At 44.5% G+C, this 19,027-nt stretch overlaps 1 protein-coding gene and 1 long non-coding RNA gene across 2 annotated transcripts in view; both read left to right on the top strand.

Moving 5' to 3' along the window:
• The first annotated feature begins 124 nt into the window (after positions 1 to 124).
• Positions 125 to 19,027, top strand: part of OGFOD3 (2-oxoglutarate and iron dependent oxygenase domain containing 3) — a 43,871-nt gene continuing 24,968 nt past the window's right edge. The window contains exons 1-5 of the mRNA XM_035342717.1: positions 125 to 416; positions 7,801 to 7,876; positions 8,852 to 8,894; positions 14,923 to 14,987; positions 15,609 to 15,665. Coding sequence (XP_035198608.1) covers positions 125 to 416; positions 7,801 to 7,876; positions 8,852 to 8,894; positions 14,923 to 14,987; positions 15,609 to 15,665 — 533 coding nt within the window. The remainder of the gene's footprint in view (positions 417 to 7,800; positions 7,877 to 8,851; positions 8,895 to 14,922; positions 14,988 to 15,608; positions 15,666 to 19,027) is intronic.
• On the top strand, positions 666 to 1,982 carry LOC118175781. Its single transcript, XR_004755128.1, has 3 exons — positions 666 to 787; positions 858 to 865; positions 1,221 to 1,982. It is a non-coding gene; the product is annotated as an uncharacterized LOC118175781 (long non-coding RNA).

A 19,027-nucleotide genomic window follows, 5' to 3' on the forward strand; every position in this document is an offset into this window, starting at 1 on the left:
CGGCGGCGCCGCCGTTGCGGATGTGTGCGGGGGGGAGGGGGGGGGGAGCTGCTCGGCAGCCGCTTGCTCTCCCCTGGCAGGCGGGGCGGGGGGGCGCCGAGCGCATCGCTCAGAGGAGGCCGCCATGGCGGCGCAGCGCCGAGCGGGGCCGGGCGGGGAGCAGCGGCGGCGGCCGGGGGGCGGCAAGGTCCGGGCACCCGGCACCGCAACGGGACGGGGCTGGGCGCTGAGGGGAGCGGCCCCCGGGGCTGCCCTGCTCGGCTCCGCCGTCCTCGTCGGCGGGCTTCTGGGCTGGAGCCTCCCCGGCGGCCGGCAGGGAGGCGCGGAGGTGCTGGCCCGCGGCAGCGAGGCGGTGCCGGACAGGTTCGTGGAGGTGGCCTGCTCCGGGGACTACGGTGCCGGCAGGAGGTTCGAAGGTATGGGGGGGGGGGGGGGGTCGGGGGGGGGAACCCCGGGGGGAAGGGGGGGGGTCGGGGGGGAGGAGGGGGATACTGGGGGGTCGGTGTGAGGCACCGGGGTGTAGGTGTCGGGTGTTGGCGTGTTGCTGTGAGGTACCGGGGTGTAGGTGTCGGGGTGTAGGTGTAGGGTGAAGGCGTGAGGTACGGGGTGTAGGTGGGAGATACTGGGGTGTCACTGTGAGGTACCGGGGTGCAGGTGTCGGGTGTTGGCGTGTCGCTGTGAGGTACCGGGGCGTAGGTGTCGGGTGTTGGGGTGTCGCTGTGAGGTACCGGGGTGTAGGTGTCGGGTGTTGGGGTGTCAATGTTGGATATTGGGGTGTCACTGTGAGGTACCAGGGTAGCGGGGTGTAGACATTGGGTGTTGGGGTATTGGTGGGAGATATAGGGTATAAGTGTCAGGTATTGGGGTGTAGGTGTCAGATATAGGGTGTAGGTGTTGGGTACTGGGGTGTAGGCGCAAGATGCGGGGTGTATGTGTCAGACATTGGGGCATCAGTGCAAGGGACCCTGGGGTGTAGGTGTTAGGGACAGGATGTAGGTGTCGGGTATCGGGGTGTTGCTGTGAGGTATTGGGGTGTAGGTGTCAGGTATAGGGTGTAAGTGCCAGGTATTGGGGTGTACATGCCAGGTATTGGGGCATCGGTGTGAGGTACTGGGTGTAGGAGTGAGGAACCAGGGCGTAGGTGTCAGGTATTGGGGTGTCGGTGCAAGGGATCAGGGTGTCAAAGTGAGGGAGCCCCAGGTGTAGGTGTGAGGGACAAGGTGTAGGTGTTGGGTATTGGGGTGTAGGTGTGAAGTATGAGGTGCCAATGTTGGATATTGGGGTGTTACTGTGAGGTATTGGGGTGTAGGTGTTGGATATTGGAGCTTAGGTGTGAGATATAGGGTGTAAGTGTCAGGTATTGGGGTATAGGTGTGGGATATTGAAGTGTAGGTGGGTGGTACGGGCTGGAAGTGTCAGGTATTGGGGCACCAGTGTGAGGTATGGGGTGTAGGTGTCAGGTATTGGGGTGTTGGTGCAAGGGATCAGGGTGTAGGTGTGAGGTATGGGGTGTTTGTGTCACATATTGGGGTGTGAGGGGTCTACCTGTCGGGTATTGGGGTCTACCTGACAGATATCGGGTATGAGTGTCACATACTGTAGGTGTGAGGGGTCTACATGTTGGGTATTGGGGTCCCCTTGAGGATATTTGGGTGTTTCAGACTCTTAAACCAAGTTCACTCTGCTCCTATTGAACACCCAGTTGTTGCACGCATTATTTAAATCCTGTGATGTTCGCATCTCTTGGGGCAGCCTGAGAGATTCCTTGAGAATCCCACATAATTTTCTCCTGAAGCTGCTTTGCTTGGGCTGTGTGAAATCACATTTTTGCTCATCTGCTTCCAGCACCTTTCCGTGCTCTGCTGGTCCCTGTAATAGACTCGTGGGTGAGTTTGTAAATGTTGTGCAGGGCATGAAGTGGAACTAATTTAGGATATTGTTTGTGCCGCTAGAATGCGGTGGAAGCACAAACACCAACTTCTGATATTCTTGTTTTGAGACATGTGCATGCAGCTTTTGAAGCTGCCTGCAAAGCACATCTCCTCCGTCTTTGGGTCTCCCAGCTGAGCCTGTTTTCTGTTGAACTGGTATTTGTCTCCCCGATACATGGTTCTTTTGAATTGGTTCTTTTGAATGTTGATGCTGGATCTTCTAGGGAAACACTTTTTCATCTGCTGTGATGAAAAACAGTGATTCTAACTCGCCGTCTGCACCTGGAGAGCTGTGCTGATACCCTTCCTCGGATTTGTGAGTGCATCTGGATGAACGCTTTGAAGTGGCACTGCTGGCAGAAGGCAGATCAGCTCTTGCTTTTTGTCAGCCTACTCGTAAGTCTAGCTGTGTGTTGAACTTGATTGGTGAACGTGTAGAAAAAAAAGAATCTTTTCTGAGCTAGCTGGTAGCCAAACCTGTTTCCTTATCTGGTTCGTCATGTGGCTGACAAATTGTGTGCTGGCACAAAGCTGGAGGCAGCGTGGAGGCTGCAGCAAGCTGCTTGGAGCAGAGGAAGAACAACTTCCAGTTCTTCTGCGGGTGTCAGTGCTGGTAGGAGTGTTCAAACTGCAGCCAGGATGCGCTGCCCCGAGGTAACTGCCCCGGCACCTTGCAGGTGGCTGGTCCTGGAGCTGCTGGTCACCAGGTTGATAACAAAACAGAAGGTGATGCAGAGCCTGGGGTCAGAAAGGCTTTTCCGGTGCTCTTTTGATACCATTTTGGAGACTTCATCTCCCATGTTCCTGAGGCCAAGCAAATGGCTGTCAGGAAGCTTCTAGTAAGAGAGCTTCCTCAGTAGGAGGGCTTCCTGGCTCTAAACACAGGAATGCATACGTTCTGTTTTAACTTTCTGCAGGCACTATAAGGAGAAATGCCTGCTGGCTTTATTTCCATAGTCCCAAGGCCAGGGAAATCTGCAGCGTTGCTGCAGATGTGGTACTTTAAACTGAGCTGAGGCTGAAGCTGTCCTCGTTCTGCTACCAGGGCTTTGGTTTATCAAAAGAAACTTCCCAAACCAACAAAACCTGATCTCTTCTCTAATTTGCTAGATCAATGTTCTGAGCTGGGGACTTGTGGTCTTGGCAGCCCTGAGCTCTTTTCAGCAAGAGGAAGGAATGTGAAGGACACCTCTGCCGAGGAGGAGGAACGGATGTGTTCTCTGTTCTTGCAGTGTGATGGGGAGCAGGCTGCAAATGCCAACTTGGGGGTGCAGTGTGACCTCTCCTGGCTTTGCCTCGGAATGACTGATACGATTGGCATCCAGTCCAGGAGGGGCAGGGAGTCATTTTGAATGCATTTGGGCTTTCTGAGTAGATGCTTGCTTGTTTCTCTTCAGCTTATTGTGTGTTTGATTTTATTTTCTAGCAGATGTTTTTACATGTATTCTCCTGCATTATACTTTCAGAAAGAGATCTGCGTTAGTGGTATCAGAAATGTGCGAACATGTGTTGTGTTAGCAGGTAACTGAAGCTGTGCTGAACTTTTCCTGTGTTTTTTCTCCGGCCTTTTGCTCAGCATCCACCAGGCGGTGGCGAAGAGCCGGCCGAGCCTCGCTGCTCCCTGCTCCACACGGGGGTTGCTGATAACTCAGGAATAAAATGTGGCTTGTGCTTCTCTGCCAAACTGGATTCGGCTGCGGAGCTTCAATCACTTCAGTGGAAATAGCTTTCTATCTATCACTGAATAGATTTTAATTCTGTCTTCACTCTGGCTTGACATCTGCAGCTGCTGGCTCGGTGTCAGAAGGAGGCACGTTGCCGTCGTCACTCAGCGTCTGATGCTCGCAGGAAAGTTTCCACAGCTCAGCTGAGCTTTTTGTTTGTGCACCTGTCCCTGCCCCACCAGCCTGACTGCGCTGCGAGTTTGCTTCGATGATGCCAGAGTTGGTGCCGCAGAGCAGTGTCCTTATTTCCGTGGCGCAGCTCAGCAGTAAACATAAATATAAAATCTGTTGTTTGTCAGCGGCCGAGCACTTCGCTGATTATATTTGCCGAAGATAGGGTGTTCTGTGAACAGTCTCATCTGCGTTCTGAACCCTGCAGCCAAACCTTGGCAGTTTCGGCTGCCTGAGATATGGCTGAGCACTTAAATCTGCCGTGGCTTCTAGTGGGTCTGATGAGCCCCTGCTCAGTCTCTTGTTTGTGTTGACATATTGTGTCAAGGTACAAAGCAGCTGTGATTGCTGCCCAGAGAAAGCTTTGAGATGCTTTTCCAAAGACTAGATCAACTGATGTGGAAAGCAGAATGTGTACAGCGGAGGCTCCTGGACTGCTGGTGGTGTTATGGGAATGTCATCCAAGCAGCCTTTGCCTCTCCTTGTCCCGCTTGGAGCTGGACTGCATTAGTTGAGCATCGTGATGGGGCTTTTTCTCTTGAGAATCACCCCGGCCTTGAAAGCGAATGGTGCTTGGGCAAGTACCTCTGCTAAGCAGAGGGCAAAGGCGCTTGGAGCTCTGTGTCCCCGCCTTACGCTTGGTGTGCTGAGTGGGAACGGGGGCTGAGGGGAGAACTTGTGGGTTTGTGTGGTTCGGTGTGTGCCTCTTCTACCCTGACTGAAAAAATACCACTCTGGGATCCAAAGCTGAGTAAATTATTAGATAAATGCATGATTTTGTGTCTATGAGGCACAGATTTGCAGAAGCTACTGGAAGCTTTGTAATTCTCCACAGAGCTTCTCACGCATGCAGCTTTTCAGAGGATGCTCTTAACACTTCAGTGCTCTCGTGTGTGGTAGTTTCTTAGATGACAAAGATGACATGCTAACGCTGTTTTCCAACAGGCAGACTCTCCTGGTCTTTCCTTAGTTTACACCCAGTGTTTGTGCCTTGCTGTCAGCACCTGACTGACTTTATGCTGGACTATCTTTTTGTTTTTCTCCCCAGGTTGGGAAGGCTTCAGCTGTGTCTTTCAGAGCACCTCCTGCTTGCACCAGTGTCTTTGTCACTTTTCTCAGAGCGTGCAATTGTCTTCTGTAAAGATGCGGTTTTGCTAGATCTTGGCTCTCTAGTACCAGCCTTTCTAAACGGATAAGTCCCATGTTGTTGCTTGCAGCTGGAAACAGAGCACACATCTCTTCTGAAACCACAAGTCTTTGCTAGTGCCCTTTCTGGAGGTGTCAGTCAAAGAAAGCTCTATTTAGATGGGCTTGCCTTGGATTATTGAAAACCTCCTTTGAGTGGACTTTTTCCTGTTTCTGTCCTTGAACATGTGCTTTCCCGTATCTCTAAGTGCCTTTCATGCACTAAAAAGTCCTTTTTGATGACAGAAGGAAGGTTGTTCCCATCCTTTGTCTCTGTACGCTGAGGCAGCTTCATTATTTTTCTGTATTCAGCTTTCTCCTGAACTCCTTTCTCGTTTTTGTATCAGTCGGTTACCTCAGTCCTTTTTAATCCTTTTTCTTTTTTTTTTTTTTTAACAGGACAATTGAAAAAAAAAAAAGTGAACTGCGTGTTTCTAAACTTGAGCTTCATAAATGTGTTGACATCTTTATAGCCAACAGAACCTTAGGTAAATTGTGGGATATGTCTGTTACGTGCCTTGTGATTAATGGTGATTATTGGGCAGATCTTCAGTGAGTGGATCATATGTTTGCTACCTAAACATGTTGTAAATGTTTTCAGTTCTGGGAACCCAAGCTGGTTCGTTTTGGGCTGTTTCTGAAGGCGTATCAGTAAGTTTAAAATTGGGTGATGGAAGCTGTTACTGCCCCGGCCGTTTGTCCCACTCGTTGGCTGAGTATTTGCTAGCACGGAGGCAGAGATGTCTCATCCTCAATAAGCTCCTGAGCTGCTTTTCAGCCTGCCATTCAGAAGCGAATAGCTGCTTTTAATCTGCCACTGCTGTTATGGCACAGCAACGTAAGATTTGAACCTTTTTATTTTTGGGCAGCCAAGAAATAGCTTGCAGTGTTTGCTGGATTCTACTTGTTGCCATTCAGAACGGCTACGTCCCGTGCTCCAAAGGAATATTGCATTTCCACTGTTGGCATTGTTACTGCAAGGTCTGCAGTGTTTAATTGGAAGACGTTTGGTTTTTGGAATTACGAGATTGGAAAACAATAGAATTTCCCCCAAAAAACTTTGTCTAGCCTTTCTGGTTACAGAGGGGATGCGATGTGCCTGAAATAGGCATAGAGGCTTCCCCTCCTTCCCCTTCCAAACATAAAACTGAGAGCAGCTTTTCCCCCTGTAAAGCCCCGCTGGGTTTTTGTCTGTTTGAACTGTGTGCCTTTGGGGCTGGTACTGCATTGCGAAGTGCTGTTGGCTGATGCGCGGAGCACCACCAGGTTGCTGACAGAGTTTTTGCATTTTTCGTGGTGAAGCTTTTTTCTGTCTCTCTTTTTAAAATTTCAGAGCTACTGTTTCTGAAGAAAGGCATGCTTTGATTCTGCTTGTTTCTCCTTTTGCTCACAGGGTCAAGAGGAGAGAAGTGATGCGGGGAGCAGTGGGTCTGGTTCAGCCTCTCTGCAGTGTTGGGTTCTGTGCTGCCGTTGTGGTATGGCTGGTTGGCTCCATAATCTCCAGCATTATTTTATATTGCACGTTTGCTAGGTCGTCTTCCAATAATTTAGTACGTGCTCCCTGGAATTTGATTCTTGCTTGAGCTGACCTCAGGGAATTGTTGCCGGTAGTCAGAAAGCGCAATGACTTGTCTGGGTTGTAATCCCCCTGGTTTCCTGACCTTCATCTGCTGCTGCGTTTTTACTCCAGTGGCTTAGGAGGAAAAATCTCTTTTCGGAGCATTCAGGGACCCAGCGTTGGCTGCCTGCCCTCATGGTGACAGGCCCAGGAGGGCGATCTGGGTTCGGGACTGACTGGGGTCTGGAAATGACAGATGGGGAGCCGGAGCAGAGCGGGCTGTATGTGTGCACCCAGGTGCACTTGGTGAAGGGAGGGATGTGCTTCAGATGCCTCAGGGTTCAAACACTGCCCGCTGTGGGTGCTTCCAATTTAAATACAAGTCAACCAAGTGATTTTTCTTTTCCCGAGCAAGGAAAAATGCGCACAGTTTGGTATGTTGTTGTCAGCGCTCAGCCCTTTCATCCACGTGTCATCATCTCATTGCTTCTCCTCCTGAAGCTCTGGTGTGACTGGAGGGATTTGTGGTGTACTTGAGGCAGCCAGAACATGTCTGATAAGGCAGGTTGTGCATTCCTGTAAAGCTCTTGTGCTGTGGCAAGATTTCATTCCATCGCTCCGTGGTCATTGTTATCGTTAGCTGCTTTCGATCAGAGCAGACCGATGCTTTTGACTTGTACAGGTGATTTTTTCCCTCTCCCAGCAGTGCTTTGCGTCTCTCCTTTGTTTTGATGATCAAATAATCTTTGAAGAGGAGTTCAGTTCAGCAGCAGTAAAGTGTGTTGGCAGATGTCAGCAAATGCATTCCTTCAAACTTTTCTGCAGCTTTACATCTATAAATGGATCTTCCCCAGAAAAATGCCAAATGCCGCATCCCAAGGTCTGTAGTGGCTCAGAACTGATCTTACCGATCATTCTTGCCTGAAGGCTGGCGGACCAGACTTCTAGTTTTATAAGAAGTTACTTAGAATCATAGAATATCCTGAGTTGGAGGGGCCCACAAGGATCATCGAGTCCAGCTCCTGGTTCCACACAGGTCTACCCAACAATTCAGATCATACGACTGAGAGCACAGTTACGTAGTGTGTTCATCGTGTATTCTTCGCCCATAATTCTTGCTGTTGGCCTTTTTCCACGAGCTTTTAATATCAAAGGTTAGATTTCTCAGCAAGGGATTTTAAGTGATTTTATTGGAAAGATGATAATTTTCTTTCTTCCCTTTGTGTTGCAGGGTGCACTCCCAGGAAATGTGGAAGAGGTGTAACCGATGCAGTGATAACAAGGGAGGAAGCTGAAAGAATCCGTAGGTAATTTTTCCTTTTCGTTTTTGAATTGTCATGTGTGGAAGAAGCAGGGCCGTGCTGACAGTGTGCCAGTATTACAGGTGTAGCACAAGCTCGTTAGCTGAAGGCGATGGTTTAAACTGGTTAAAGCATTAAACTTACATTTTAAAGTCATTTTCCTCTTCTGCTGTAGTGGAGGCTGTTCTCTTTCACATGGAGTCTGCCTAGCTCTGTGGGGCATGTGGGTTGTAGAGAATAAAAATAAATGGTGTTCTCTGAATCTAACCGTTTTTGAACAATTTTTACTTAGCCTTCTGTTCCAATTGGCCTTTAAAAATGGAATGAAACAACATAAACCTCTGTTCAGCTGAGAGTCACTTTATGGGTAATCAGCTGGTGCTGGCCCTCTATGAGCACAAAGTGGTGAATTTTAATCAAAGAGTAGGGGACACTGTCAAATTCTTCATATAGAAGAGTTATCAGCCTCCCTGAGTGTGATTTGCGCTTGGTGATTAGGTAAGTGGAATATCACCGTAACACTCTCAGTGCTTCATCTGATGTGCAGCTGGCATAGAGCTGTTTTCTGGGCTGGCCCTTTGACTTCAAACTCTGGCTGGACTCCTGTTTTTGATAAAGTATTTTTGCATTATGTAGGTTTACTGCCCTGAAAGATCAAGTTCTGTGGTGTTTTTTTTGGTTTTGTTTATGTTCAATGTTGCCCAGAATGTACTTGAAAGTCAGTGTTTTGGGGTGTGTTGTGGGCGTTTATGGAAGGGGCTACAAGTTCAGAAATGTTCCACAATGCAGATACTCTATTTTCATGTCAGCCTGCATGATTCAGAATTTCAGATAAATGGTGGCTTCTGTTTTCAACTCAGTTGGGTTATATCTGATGCATTAAGTAGCCCTTACTGGGAAGTTGCATGCTGTAAATAATGATATTAAAGGACAAAGTAATCAGATTGCAGTTCTCATCTGAGGTTATTGTTTTGCCTGCAGAATAGCAGAGAGAGGACTGTCCTTGGGAGGATCTGATGGAGGGGTGAGCAGTGTCCTGTTACTTTTTACATTCTCTTACTTCCAAGGTGAGCTTTGAGATTATAAATGTATTTTGGGGGCTAGAGGAGAGAGGAGATAATACAGAATTTTTCCTTCCACTTAGATATGGGAAAAATGTGTGGAAAACGTTTTTTTTTTGTCCTGTTAATGCTTTTGCTAATACTATAATTATGACTTCTTCAGTATGGTTGGCCCATTTCCTATTGTTCATTAATATTTCTATCTCTTCTCTTGAACTGATTTTGTTGGGTGCATCTGGAACCAGTTGCTATAGCTGAACTGCACAAGTTTGATTTCTGTTGAGAAACCAAATCACAGTGCTTCACAGCTGTCATGTGAAGATTGGTTTCACGTGGTGACAAAAAGCCTCATGTAACATCTTAAGCAGAGTTTTGAATTGCATTCTTTAAAAGTGAAAACAACAATTTCTCTTTATCACATGTGTTTCTCTTAATTTCTTCTCCCCTTTTGTTCTCAGGTTGTTTTTGTGTATGAACAGAAACTGTTTTGTATTTGTAAACATGAACACTTACTAAGGCCTCTGCTGAATTAGGGCATTTAGTACAAGAAAAGGATAAAGATTTTTATGGGGTGGAAAAAAGAGACTTTAATGTCCTTGTCACTGCTTAAAAAGATCTGAAAAAAAAAAAACACTAAGCAACTTCGGTGGTGTTGCCCATCTGATACAGTATCTTTACAATATTTAACGTTTCCTATTCAATTCAGACGGTGTCTCTTGGATATTTTTTCAGTTCTGTGGTTGCATAATGTGCCATTCTGCCTAGGTTACTCAGCCCGTTGGGACCTCCTGCCTTAGCTCCTGTCACTAGTGCTGTCAAGGCTGTTTCCTGTCTTGTTCTTTTGGGACCTGCGTGTGATTGTCATTAGACTTCCACAAAGAGGGATTAAGAAGGGCAGTGTGAGACACAGAGACAGGTTCATGGATTTGGACCACAGAGAGCTGGGGCCAGCAAACGGGGGAAATGTCCAGAGACCTCGTGGAAGAGACTTGAAGGGAGGTGAGCGGCTGCCCAGTGCTCAGAGCTGGGCACGTGTCCTGAGCTGGGTTACTTGGACAATAAGCTGGAATCTCAAATATACAGCTGTCATCTACATCACTCTGGAAGCATCATTTTGGAGTTTTTTAAAGGAGAGGGAAATCAAGGGAAAAAGATTCTTGTAGTAAACTGCTGTTGGTCTCAGAGAGATCTGGGCTGTGATCCAAATCTTCTCACGTTTCTTGTGATGTGGGAATGTGAGAAAGTTACTGCGTGCTGTTACTCCTTAGGGAAAGCTGCAAGAGGAGTTGTGTAGTATTGCATTGAAGCCTCATCTGAAATTGTGGACAAACATCTCAAAGATGCTGAAAGATGCTGGGATCGTGTTTAGGACAACCTTTTAAATATAGACTCTTTATCTATTTTCTCATATTTATTTATTCTTTTTCTTTCATCCTCAGTTCTGCATTTTTCTCTTTCTTATTCAATCTGTGTTCTTGTATTCCCCATGTCGTGGAATGAATCTGCTCCTGATAGTGCAGTCTTAGTTCCCAGATCTCATTAAATAATGATTGATGTGTGCTGATGATGTGTAGATGAAATTTTTTTCTTTGTTTAAGCCTTTTGTTCTATTTTCAAATCTCTCATCTACGTAGCACACAAAATATTTCAAGTCTTAACTTCATCCAGCTACTTTACCCCTTTGCTTCCTAAGCTTCAGTTCTCTTGGATTAGATTTAGCTTGTTGCTTTAAAGTTCTTAGACTTTGGAGTGTTTGGATAATTCTGTCCAATTATGTCTGTTGTTCTAAGGCTATTTTTTTTTCTTAGAACTTCCTTAAATAATTTCTCACACCTGCTCCTGAATTATTCTTAATTCTTTCTTTAGCCAACTTGATCTCTTCACTATTCCAAGTGGAACGTCTTCAGATTTCTATTGGGGTACAGACCACATTTTAATTCTCCCCGATTTCCTCCTAACACCTTTTAAAGCAGTGTTTTGTCTGTCACACCTGTGTTTTGAATTCACAGAAGCATGTGTCTAACGTAGTAACTTAAAGAGCTAATTTTGCAGCTTGCAAATCTGTCGCTTCTCTCCCTTTGTTTGCTACTCTTTCGGCTTCCTCGGAGGACTGAAGTGTAGTATGAAACCTGGTTTCCCTCTCCGTCCTTCTGTGGTGAGAAAGGCCTGGCCAACATCTGAATCATTGAAGTCTCCCCGCAGTCATGGCCCAGCTGTCATGCCGAGCTTTCTTTCCTATCTTCCTTTATAATTGCTCCTAGAATAGTGTGTGTGCAGACACACATGCACGTGTGCTCATGCACACGCTGAGGCTAGCAGACACGCTTGTAATCTAAGTTTAACTTCCAACAAAACACAAACGGGCACCTTCTCCAGTGCTGCACCTCTCCCCCAGGTAGGTCTCTGTCTCTGTAGCTATTAAATAGCTTTTTCACCGTGTTCTCTCTTTCACAGAAAGTCGTTTCCACTCATTCTCTTGCTGTTTCTCAACTTACTTTTTCCCCCCTCTTTATATAGATAATGACCTTTCCTTTTGTCCTGACCTAGTGTTTTCTTGCATGCAATCCCTGCTTGCGTTACCAGCTTAGTCATGACTCATTCATTCACATCTTTGTGAGTGCTGCCGTCATAACGCCTCTCCAGTGCAAATAAACTCGACTCATTTACTATCAAAGCTATTGGCATTTAGATAAGGCCTAGTGGAGGGGAAAAGAAAAACCCAAACACCTTTGTGCAGCCAGTCAGCTGCAGCCCTCTGCTTCCTGCGTTGCTGCAAAATTGACAGAGATAGCTACCCGAAATTCCTTTTTGCAGGGAAAATTACATTTCTTAATGACTGAAGGAAGTGAACAACATATTTAACTGTGATGTCAGACAAGGGTGTCTGATGTGGGCCCACGCACAGAACAGTGATTCTGCAGGTAATATCACTCCTTGTTCTGCTTTCAACCCTCCCAGCCAAACTGAAGTCCTCAAAACGCTGTCCCTTCTGAATTTTCCAGGGAGAAGGTAAAGCCTCTGTATGGTACTTGTCCTTCCACACACCTCTGCTGAGACCCCAGAGTCTCCTTCCTTTTTGCCTCGCCTCCTGATAGGGGTAGCTGCCAGTTCGTGCGTGGCAGTGCATCTTTCACTTCCCTTTGTTTCTCTTATTGTCTTGGTGGGATTGCCTGGACCTTGCTCTAGGAAGCTGGGGAGGGACCGCTTGTGTCTACTCTTTACCTAGTGTAAGACATCACAGCCAAATACTGCTTTAGTTTCTCAGTAATAAGCTGTGCCGCCAGCACTTTGTATGACGATTGGTTGCATTTGTCTCGTAATTAATCAGCCTCTCTCTTAAGAGGCATTACCTGAAGGACGTAACTCTTGTCCCTCTACTTCGTTTCCAATAGAGAAGGATATTTAAAGGTGTTACTGTTTTGGAGAGCCTGTGCGTGGCTGCACGCAGGAACCCCAGGTTTGCTGCTGCCCAGGAAGGGTGGCCATGGAGAGCCTTCATTGCTCTTCCCTCTGCTCAGCTCGTGTGGGTGAGTGTTCCCACAGGAGGAGTGGGGAAGGGTTTGAGCTCTACAGGCTTCTTTGCAGGCAAGTGGAAACAAGTTCTGAAAAATTCTCTTTTGGGCACTTTTTCTGCTGTTTTCTTCCAGAGTCTCACCTAAAGCTTTTTAAGGGGTGAAGGTAGAAGTGGAGTCACTGTAGCAGTGCACGTGTCCTTGTTGGATCTCTTCTGCAGTGAGAGTGTGGAGAATATGAGACAAATGATACTTAAGGATCCAAAGGAACATATATTGTAGTTTTTTTAAAGGAAGTTCATTTTCCTTTCTCTAGGAGTTCTGTAACCATCTCTCAGAAATAGGTGTGTGAATATGTGTTTGCATTGTTCCTGCCATCTTTAGATAAACTTTGTAGAGCTTTCAACTGGGGAGCACTGACCTGAACTACTTACTGATGGCTGATGAACCCTGATCAGGCAGCTGAACTTCAAGTAATGGTGTTGACAGAAGCTTCCACCAAGGTATTCTTCTGAGTGTAGAAAATGGTGCTGAAAATATTTAATGTTCTGAAATGGCAGAGGCTAAAATAAATGCATTTCAGTTTCTTTCCAAGGTAGCTGTTAGACAAATAGCTCTGTGCTCACGTAATCAACTCCCCGTCTACATTTAGCGTTCAGATGTTTTCCCCTGTCTGAAATGACCCTGAAGAATATTCGATCTTCTCCAGACTTCATTTTCAGTCTTCTCCCTCTGGCTTTGCACTGCAGCTATTACCTTTTCAGCTGTGAATATCTGCTTCTTGGGGGAGTCTTGTATTGATCCACTTGACCATTTTGGATTCTACCACGTCACTGTGATCATCTGCAGCTTGAGGAACTGAGAACAAAAGTGTTTTACTTCTGAAGCTCTGGTAAAGCTTATTACAAGAGCTGCTCTTGGATGAGTGTAAGATGACTTGTTTCTCTAACAGTCTTCTGCAGCCTTTGGAGGACTTCAGTGAGAATGGGAGGTCCAAAAAGCTCATGCTGTGTCCATTTAAATAGCTTGTTACTTTACATATTTTTAAAGGTTCAGGGATAGGTGAAGTGATTTGGGTACGTACATTAAAAGAAGGCTGTCAATATCTCTTTTAAATGGAGACTTTTGTGGAGTTCCGCTATTTCAGTTTTGAAGCTCAAAGCAATTGAGCATACAGCAGTTTTCTTTTGCTCAGATTGTCTTGGTTGTCTTTCCCAAACACGATCCAGACAAGGAGAGAGAAAAGTGCTTTGAGGGCAGGGGTGAATGCGCTGCAGCTCTGACATGTAAGTGCACTGATGATTTGGGCTGCTTGTTCGCCAGCCTGTCTACTTTTGGGTCAAAACACAAAGTGGCTTCAAATCAAACTGAGTACTGTCCCAGCCGTGCCCAGAAATCCTTCTTACTGCTAAGATGCAGGTTACCATTCTTTCCAGGCAGCTCACCTAGTCATACTATTAGTGTTTTGATTTTGTTAGAATAATGTGAATGGTATGTGGTGCATCAAGAGCTGCCAGATCCCCAGATCAGAGTGCTTTTTCCAGGATATTGTACATCAAAGAGGTCATTCTAATTTTGGTGCCAGTCAGGTTAATTAACTGTTGCTACTTGATATTTTCAGTGTAGAAAATAAGGCTGCTATTAAGAAGGTATATTTTTAAATACCGTTCACCTGATGGGAAATAAGGAAATAAATATGTCCCTTGCTGTCCACAAAATACATATAAAGGTGTACTTCATTCAATTCTGGGCAATATTTTAGGGTCTTGAGAGGTAGCTCTCTACCATAGCAAATCTGAATACTCATCTTTTGGCTTGGTCTGGAGCTCAACAGAAGCGTTTGGCTTGAATCAAGTGGAGAAATGGATTGTTTTTGTTTGTTTTTTCATATATAAAAACCTTTCACACCCTGGTTATATTTTACAGCAGTTTAGAAACTGGAAAAAAAAAAGGCTCTGCAAGCCTTAGAACTGTAGTTGTTCTTTTAAGCAGATGTTTGTGTCTGTATTAAATATGAGAAGTATACACGAACTCATGGTGAAGAAGTTTTAATAACAAACGTTGGGCAAGTTAAATATTAGTGCAGTTATTTGAGCACTTCACAAATATTGGAAAATTAGTCATCTTTGTGTGGAAGGGAAATGGCTTCAAGAAGAGATCCAGGAACAAGGTGTCTTACCCTTAGTCCATGGAGACTGGCAGTTCTGTATGTTGGATTTGAATGTCGGCAATGGTAGTCCTGTGTGTTAGCCATATGGTACCTTAATCTTTTGTTAATTTGTAGAACAAACCCAGGGAGACTTGCAGTTGTAAAGCAAGCATTAATATTTTGGAGCTGAAAGCTAGAAACTAATAGTTTTGCTTGGGAGTGTATGGAAAATGAGAGCCAACTTGGGATATTACTTGAAGGTCAGTGATAAATAATGATAAAACCTTCTCACGCTTCTTCCTCTTTTTTAACTTTTGTTTCCTTTCCCAGGCATCAATTTTGGACTTGCATTCTGGAGCTCTTTCCCTGGGGAAGCACTTTGTTAATCTGTACAGGTAAAGTCGGGCTGTGACTTGTTGCCGTTGTTACCGTACATCTTCAGTACTCTGAGCCTTCTCAGATTTCTCAAGCCTTGTGGACTGGGGTTAGGAATGACCAACTGTAGAATTGGTTAGGTTCATCACAGTTTCCATGGCTAGTTGAAAAGCTTTTGTGGCATGAAAACTGGAAATACCTTATGTTGAACTGGGCTCTTGGAAAGCTGCTATTACCTTTTAGAGTTCTTCTTGCACCAGCAAATAATATGTTCGGTGATTCTTCTAGGTGGATATTCCCTCCCTACCTTTACAGTTACAATCTATAGATTGTCAGCAGTGGAAGAAACCAAGTAATCTATAGTTGTTTTTAAAAATCTGAATCCGTGTGCTTATTTCATGATGTGTGAGGGGACATTAACCATGCCTGGGGCATTCTGTTATCAGTTGCTGTATATTGATCCCTTAATCTTTTAATATTTGATCTTTGAGCAATGCTTTGGAAATTTCACACTCTAAACATTTGTAGGATTTTTGAGTTGTGTTTTAATACGTGGGCTGTGGGTAAAGCACAGATGGGGAGAGAATACAGCTTGGTGTGATTCAGCAATGCCCGTTTTAGAATGTTGATTCATTTTTCAGGTACTTTGGGGACAAAATTCAAGACATCTTCACAGAAGAGGATTTTGCACTATATCGGTAAAAAATTTGAATAACTGTAGGATGAACTACAAAACACAACTTGTTGTTTTTTGTAGAGCGTAAGCTGAGAGGGGTTTGTCCTATGTGATGGATTCAGAGTTGCAATTGAACTTGCAGCTCTAAGTAGTAATCGCTGAGAATTACGATGTCTTAAGTTGAAAGCAGCTGGTGTTATTTAGCTCCATCACCAATGTCAGACTAATATTGACAGTGTAAATGGAATCCGATGATGGCCTCGCCCCATGTTTCACTTGCAGCCTAAGTGGTTGATGCCCAGTTTTAGCATTTGCCAGTCCTGCAGCCCTGCAAGTGAAGAGAGCTGCTTATCTGAGTTCTCTGGTTATTTGCTGGAACACGCCAGCTGACATGCAAAATACTTTAACTGGTATTTCACATCCGTTATCCAAGAGATGATGCATTAGATGATAAAGACAGTCCTACGCTATTATCGCATCAGGAACTTGTTTTTTTGGGGGAGAAGTGTAGCAAAACATTAAAAATGCAAAAGCAGGAAGTGGAAGGACTTCAAATTACTAATGTTCTGGCTTGAAAAGCGGAGCATACTTTCCCCCTAAGAAGCCAGAATATGAAGTAGTGCTATAATGTAATAGCTTTGGCATCTGATGCTTTTAGCTTTCCTGTAGACCTGCTCATATACTTAACGAAGACAACAAACAGAACGAGTTCCATGTGTCTGAAGGTGTGTCGCCAAAGTTTAGGAACAAGCATTCTATGTTGACTAGACACAATAAATCTTTAGTTAAGCACTTCAGTTGCGTTCTCATAATTTAAAACGTACCTGGCTTGAACATCTTAAAGTCTAAAGTTAAAGTGTTTTTGCTTTTCTCGTCCTTTTTTCTTGCCTTTGTGAAGGAATCTGACCTCCCTCTAGCGGTGGAAGTAGTATGAAGTATCCAAATACGTTAATGGATAGGTATATTCCATACACCCAGCATATCTTATTCATGTTATTAGTTATAATAATTTTGTCTTAAATATTGACCAATTAGAATTTTTTTTATTACTTAGCCTAAACATTTTTAAATACCATTATGTTTATAGATGACCATTGTTCAAATGTGTTTACTTCTGTCCCACAACTCATCCTGAAAATGTGACACTGACTATTACTGAACTTCAAATGCGTAAAGAAAAATAGACTCTGCCTCACCAAGATAGGGGGGACTAATGTGAAAATAATAGGCTTTGTGCTGCCTGCTGCTCTACAGAAGATCAAAGAATCTGCAGAAATGATACAAGTGTATGGGGAGGTGGTGTCTTACTGCAGATTATTTATGTATTTCACATGAACAGAAATTCATACGAGTTATGGTAACATCGAACATTTCTGACCCTTATATTGTGGGGTGAGAGTACTGCTGGGGAACATCAATATTCCATTGGTTTTGCATGACAATGTAGGGGGTGTTTCAGGTTGCTGGATATGAATCCCATTCAACGTATATTAAATGCTTTTGTTCATATTAATGGCAGTGCTTAACACAGACTGTAGTGCCTTATGTCTTTCATGAATGATTTTATGCTATTCTTGGGAGCATTTATCTTCATTACTTTTATTTACCTAACAAGGTCTGTTTAAAAATACACTCTTGAGAGATGTAACTAGATGTAATTCATGTCTGAGCATTACTGATTGCAACAATAACAAATCCGAGTAGGCATTCTTAGCCAGGAGGCTGGTTTCTAAACTGTCTGTGTCAGAATTATGTTGCTTCAGAATCAATTATGCTTTCTAGGCTGATTCTTTATCCTCCACCTGACAAGCATATTACAGCAATTCCTCTTGTTTCACATAATAGATGCACCTTTATCCAGAAGAGAGACCTTTAAATCTGTGTGCTTGTTTTAAAGGTTACGACTTCAGCAGAAAATGGCATCATGAAAGATTTATTCCAAAAACTTTATAACTTATTAAGGCACAGACATGGAATGAGCAGAAGGGGAACGAATAGTTCGCTTTCTCCCTTTATTCATTTTGCACGTCTGACTTCTGCTGGAACTTTCTGGATATAGAAGAGCATCAAGTTGCCTGCTTCTGCTGCCTTTGGTGCTTTTCACTGGGAACAGTGCAGAGACATTGACAGTGGGCTAGGGAAGTTGGGTGGTTTCATGGAGCTTTGTGAGTGTTCCTGTCTCTGTGCTTGAAATCTTGCTTTCCACAGTGACTCTAACAGTGCTTTCTTTTTGCTGGCCTGACAGAGCTTGTATCTTACAGAAATTTTCATGTGACACTCCTAGTTCTTTTTCTCAGTCCTTGCTTGTGTAGCTGGTGGTATGTTAATCTGGAAACTCTGCAGTCTAGTGAACATCCTTTCTCCTAGGTTCTGTGTGTCCTATTGGCTATTCTTTTTTGTTCTTCCTGATTGCTCTGATTACAAAATAGATTTTGTACACCACTTTTATACAAGGTGATCATATGTTGTTTTTAGTGAGTGGTGTTCTGCTTTTGCCCAAGCCTGGCTGTGCATTTTGATATCCTCCAGTGACTGTGAAAGTGTTCGATTGCTGCTGACAAGTTTTGGCAGGAGTTAGTTTTCCTTTACTTAACTGTTGACTGGATTTGGTACTCATATACTTATCACCATAGCAGAGCTCTGTTCAGTACACCCAATCAGAACCAGGTTAGACCCTAAGCAGTTGGAATGAAAACAGTGTTTACGAAAATGAATGTTTACATTCTTATTGCACTGGGCTCATTCATTGCTTCCTTGATAGTGCTTTCTGAACCAAAATTGGCCTTAGCCTGTTTAGCCAAGGCTGTAGAGAAGAGTTATAGGCTAAGAAGAGTGACTTTATTAGCACTTCTGAAAACAACTGTATGCAGTATTTGGCATAAACTGGGCACAGAATGAGCTGAAGTACATCGATGCATGTGTTTGGATACATGCTCTGTAGTAGTTTAGGGAAAATTTTGACCTCTAAACAAAGACGTGTCTTTGCTTATACAGCAAAGTAAACATTTGATTCCCATTTCATTCCGTGAAGAAGGACACGAGATACCTTATGGAGTATGATGCAGAGTTCGTGTTTGCACTGATAAGCCTGTCAACCTGTTGATGACTCCTGCGGTGGGGTAAATGTGACTGTGTGAAATGAAGGGCAGGCAAAGCTGTCACAAAGCACCCTGCAAATGATGTGTTCCACGGCATTGGTTATCTTTGCCTTTGGCATTTAACTTGTAAAAGGATGTTTTTTTACATATTTTCCTTTAACTAGAAGCTCAGATCTCCTTGTCGTTAATTGCAATAGTGTGATGCAAAGTTTCCCAGTCAGATCACTCTTCTGCACCTTAATCCCCCACCTCCATTAAGTATTAAGTTTGTTATGTAGCTTTTTAA

This window comes from Oxyura jamaicensis, chromosome 18 (assembly GCF_011077185.1).
Source record: "Oxyura jamaicensis isolate SHBP4307 breed ruddy duck chromosome 18, BPBGC_Ojam_1.0, whole genome shotgun sequence".
Classification (NCBI taxonomy): domain Eukaryota; kingdom Metazoa; phylum Chordata; class Aves; order Anseriformes; family Anatidae; genus Oxyura; species Oxyura jamaicensis.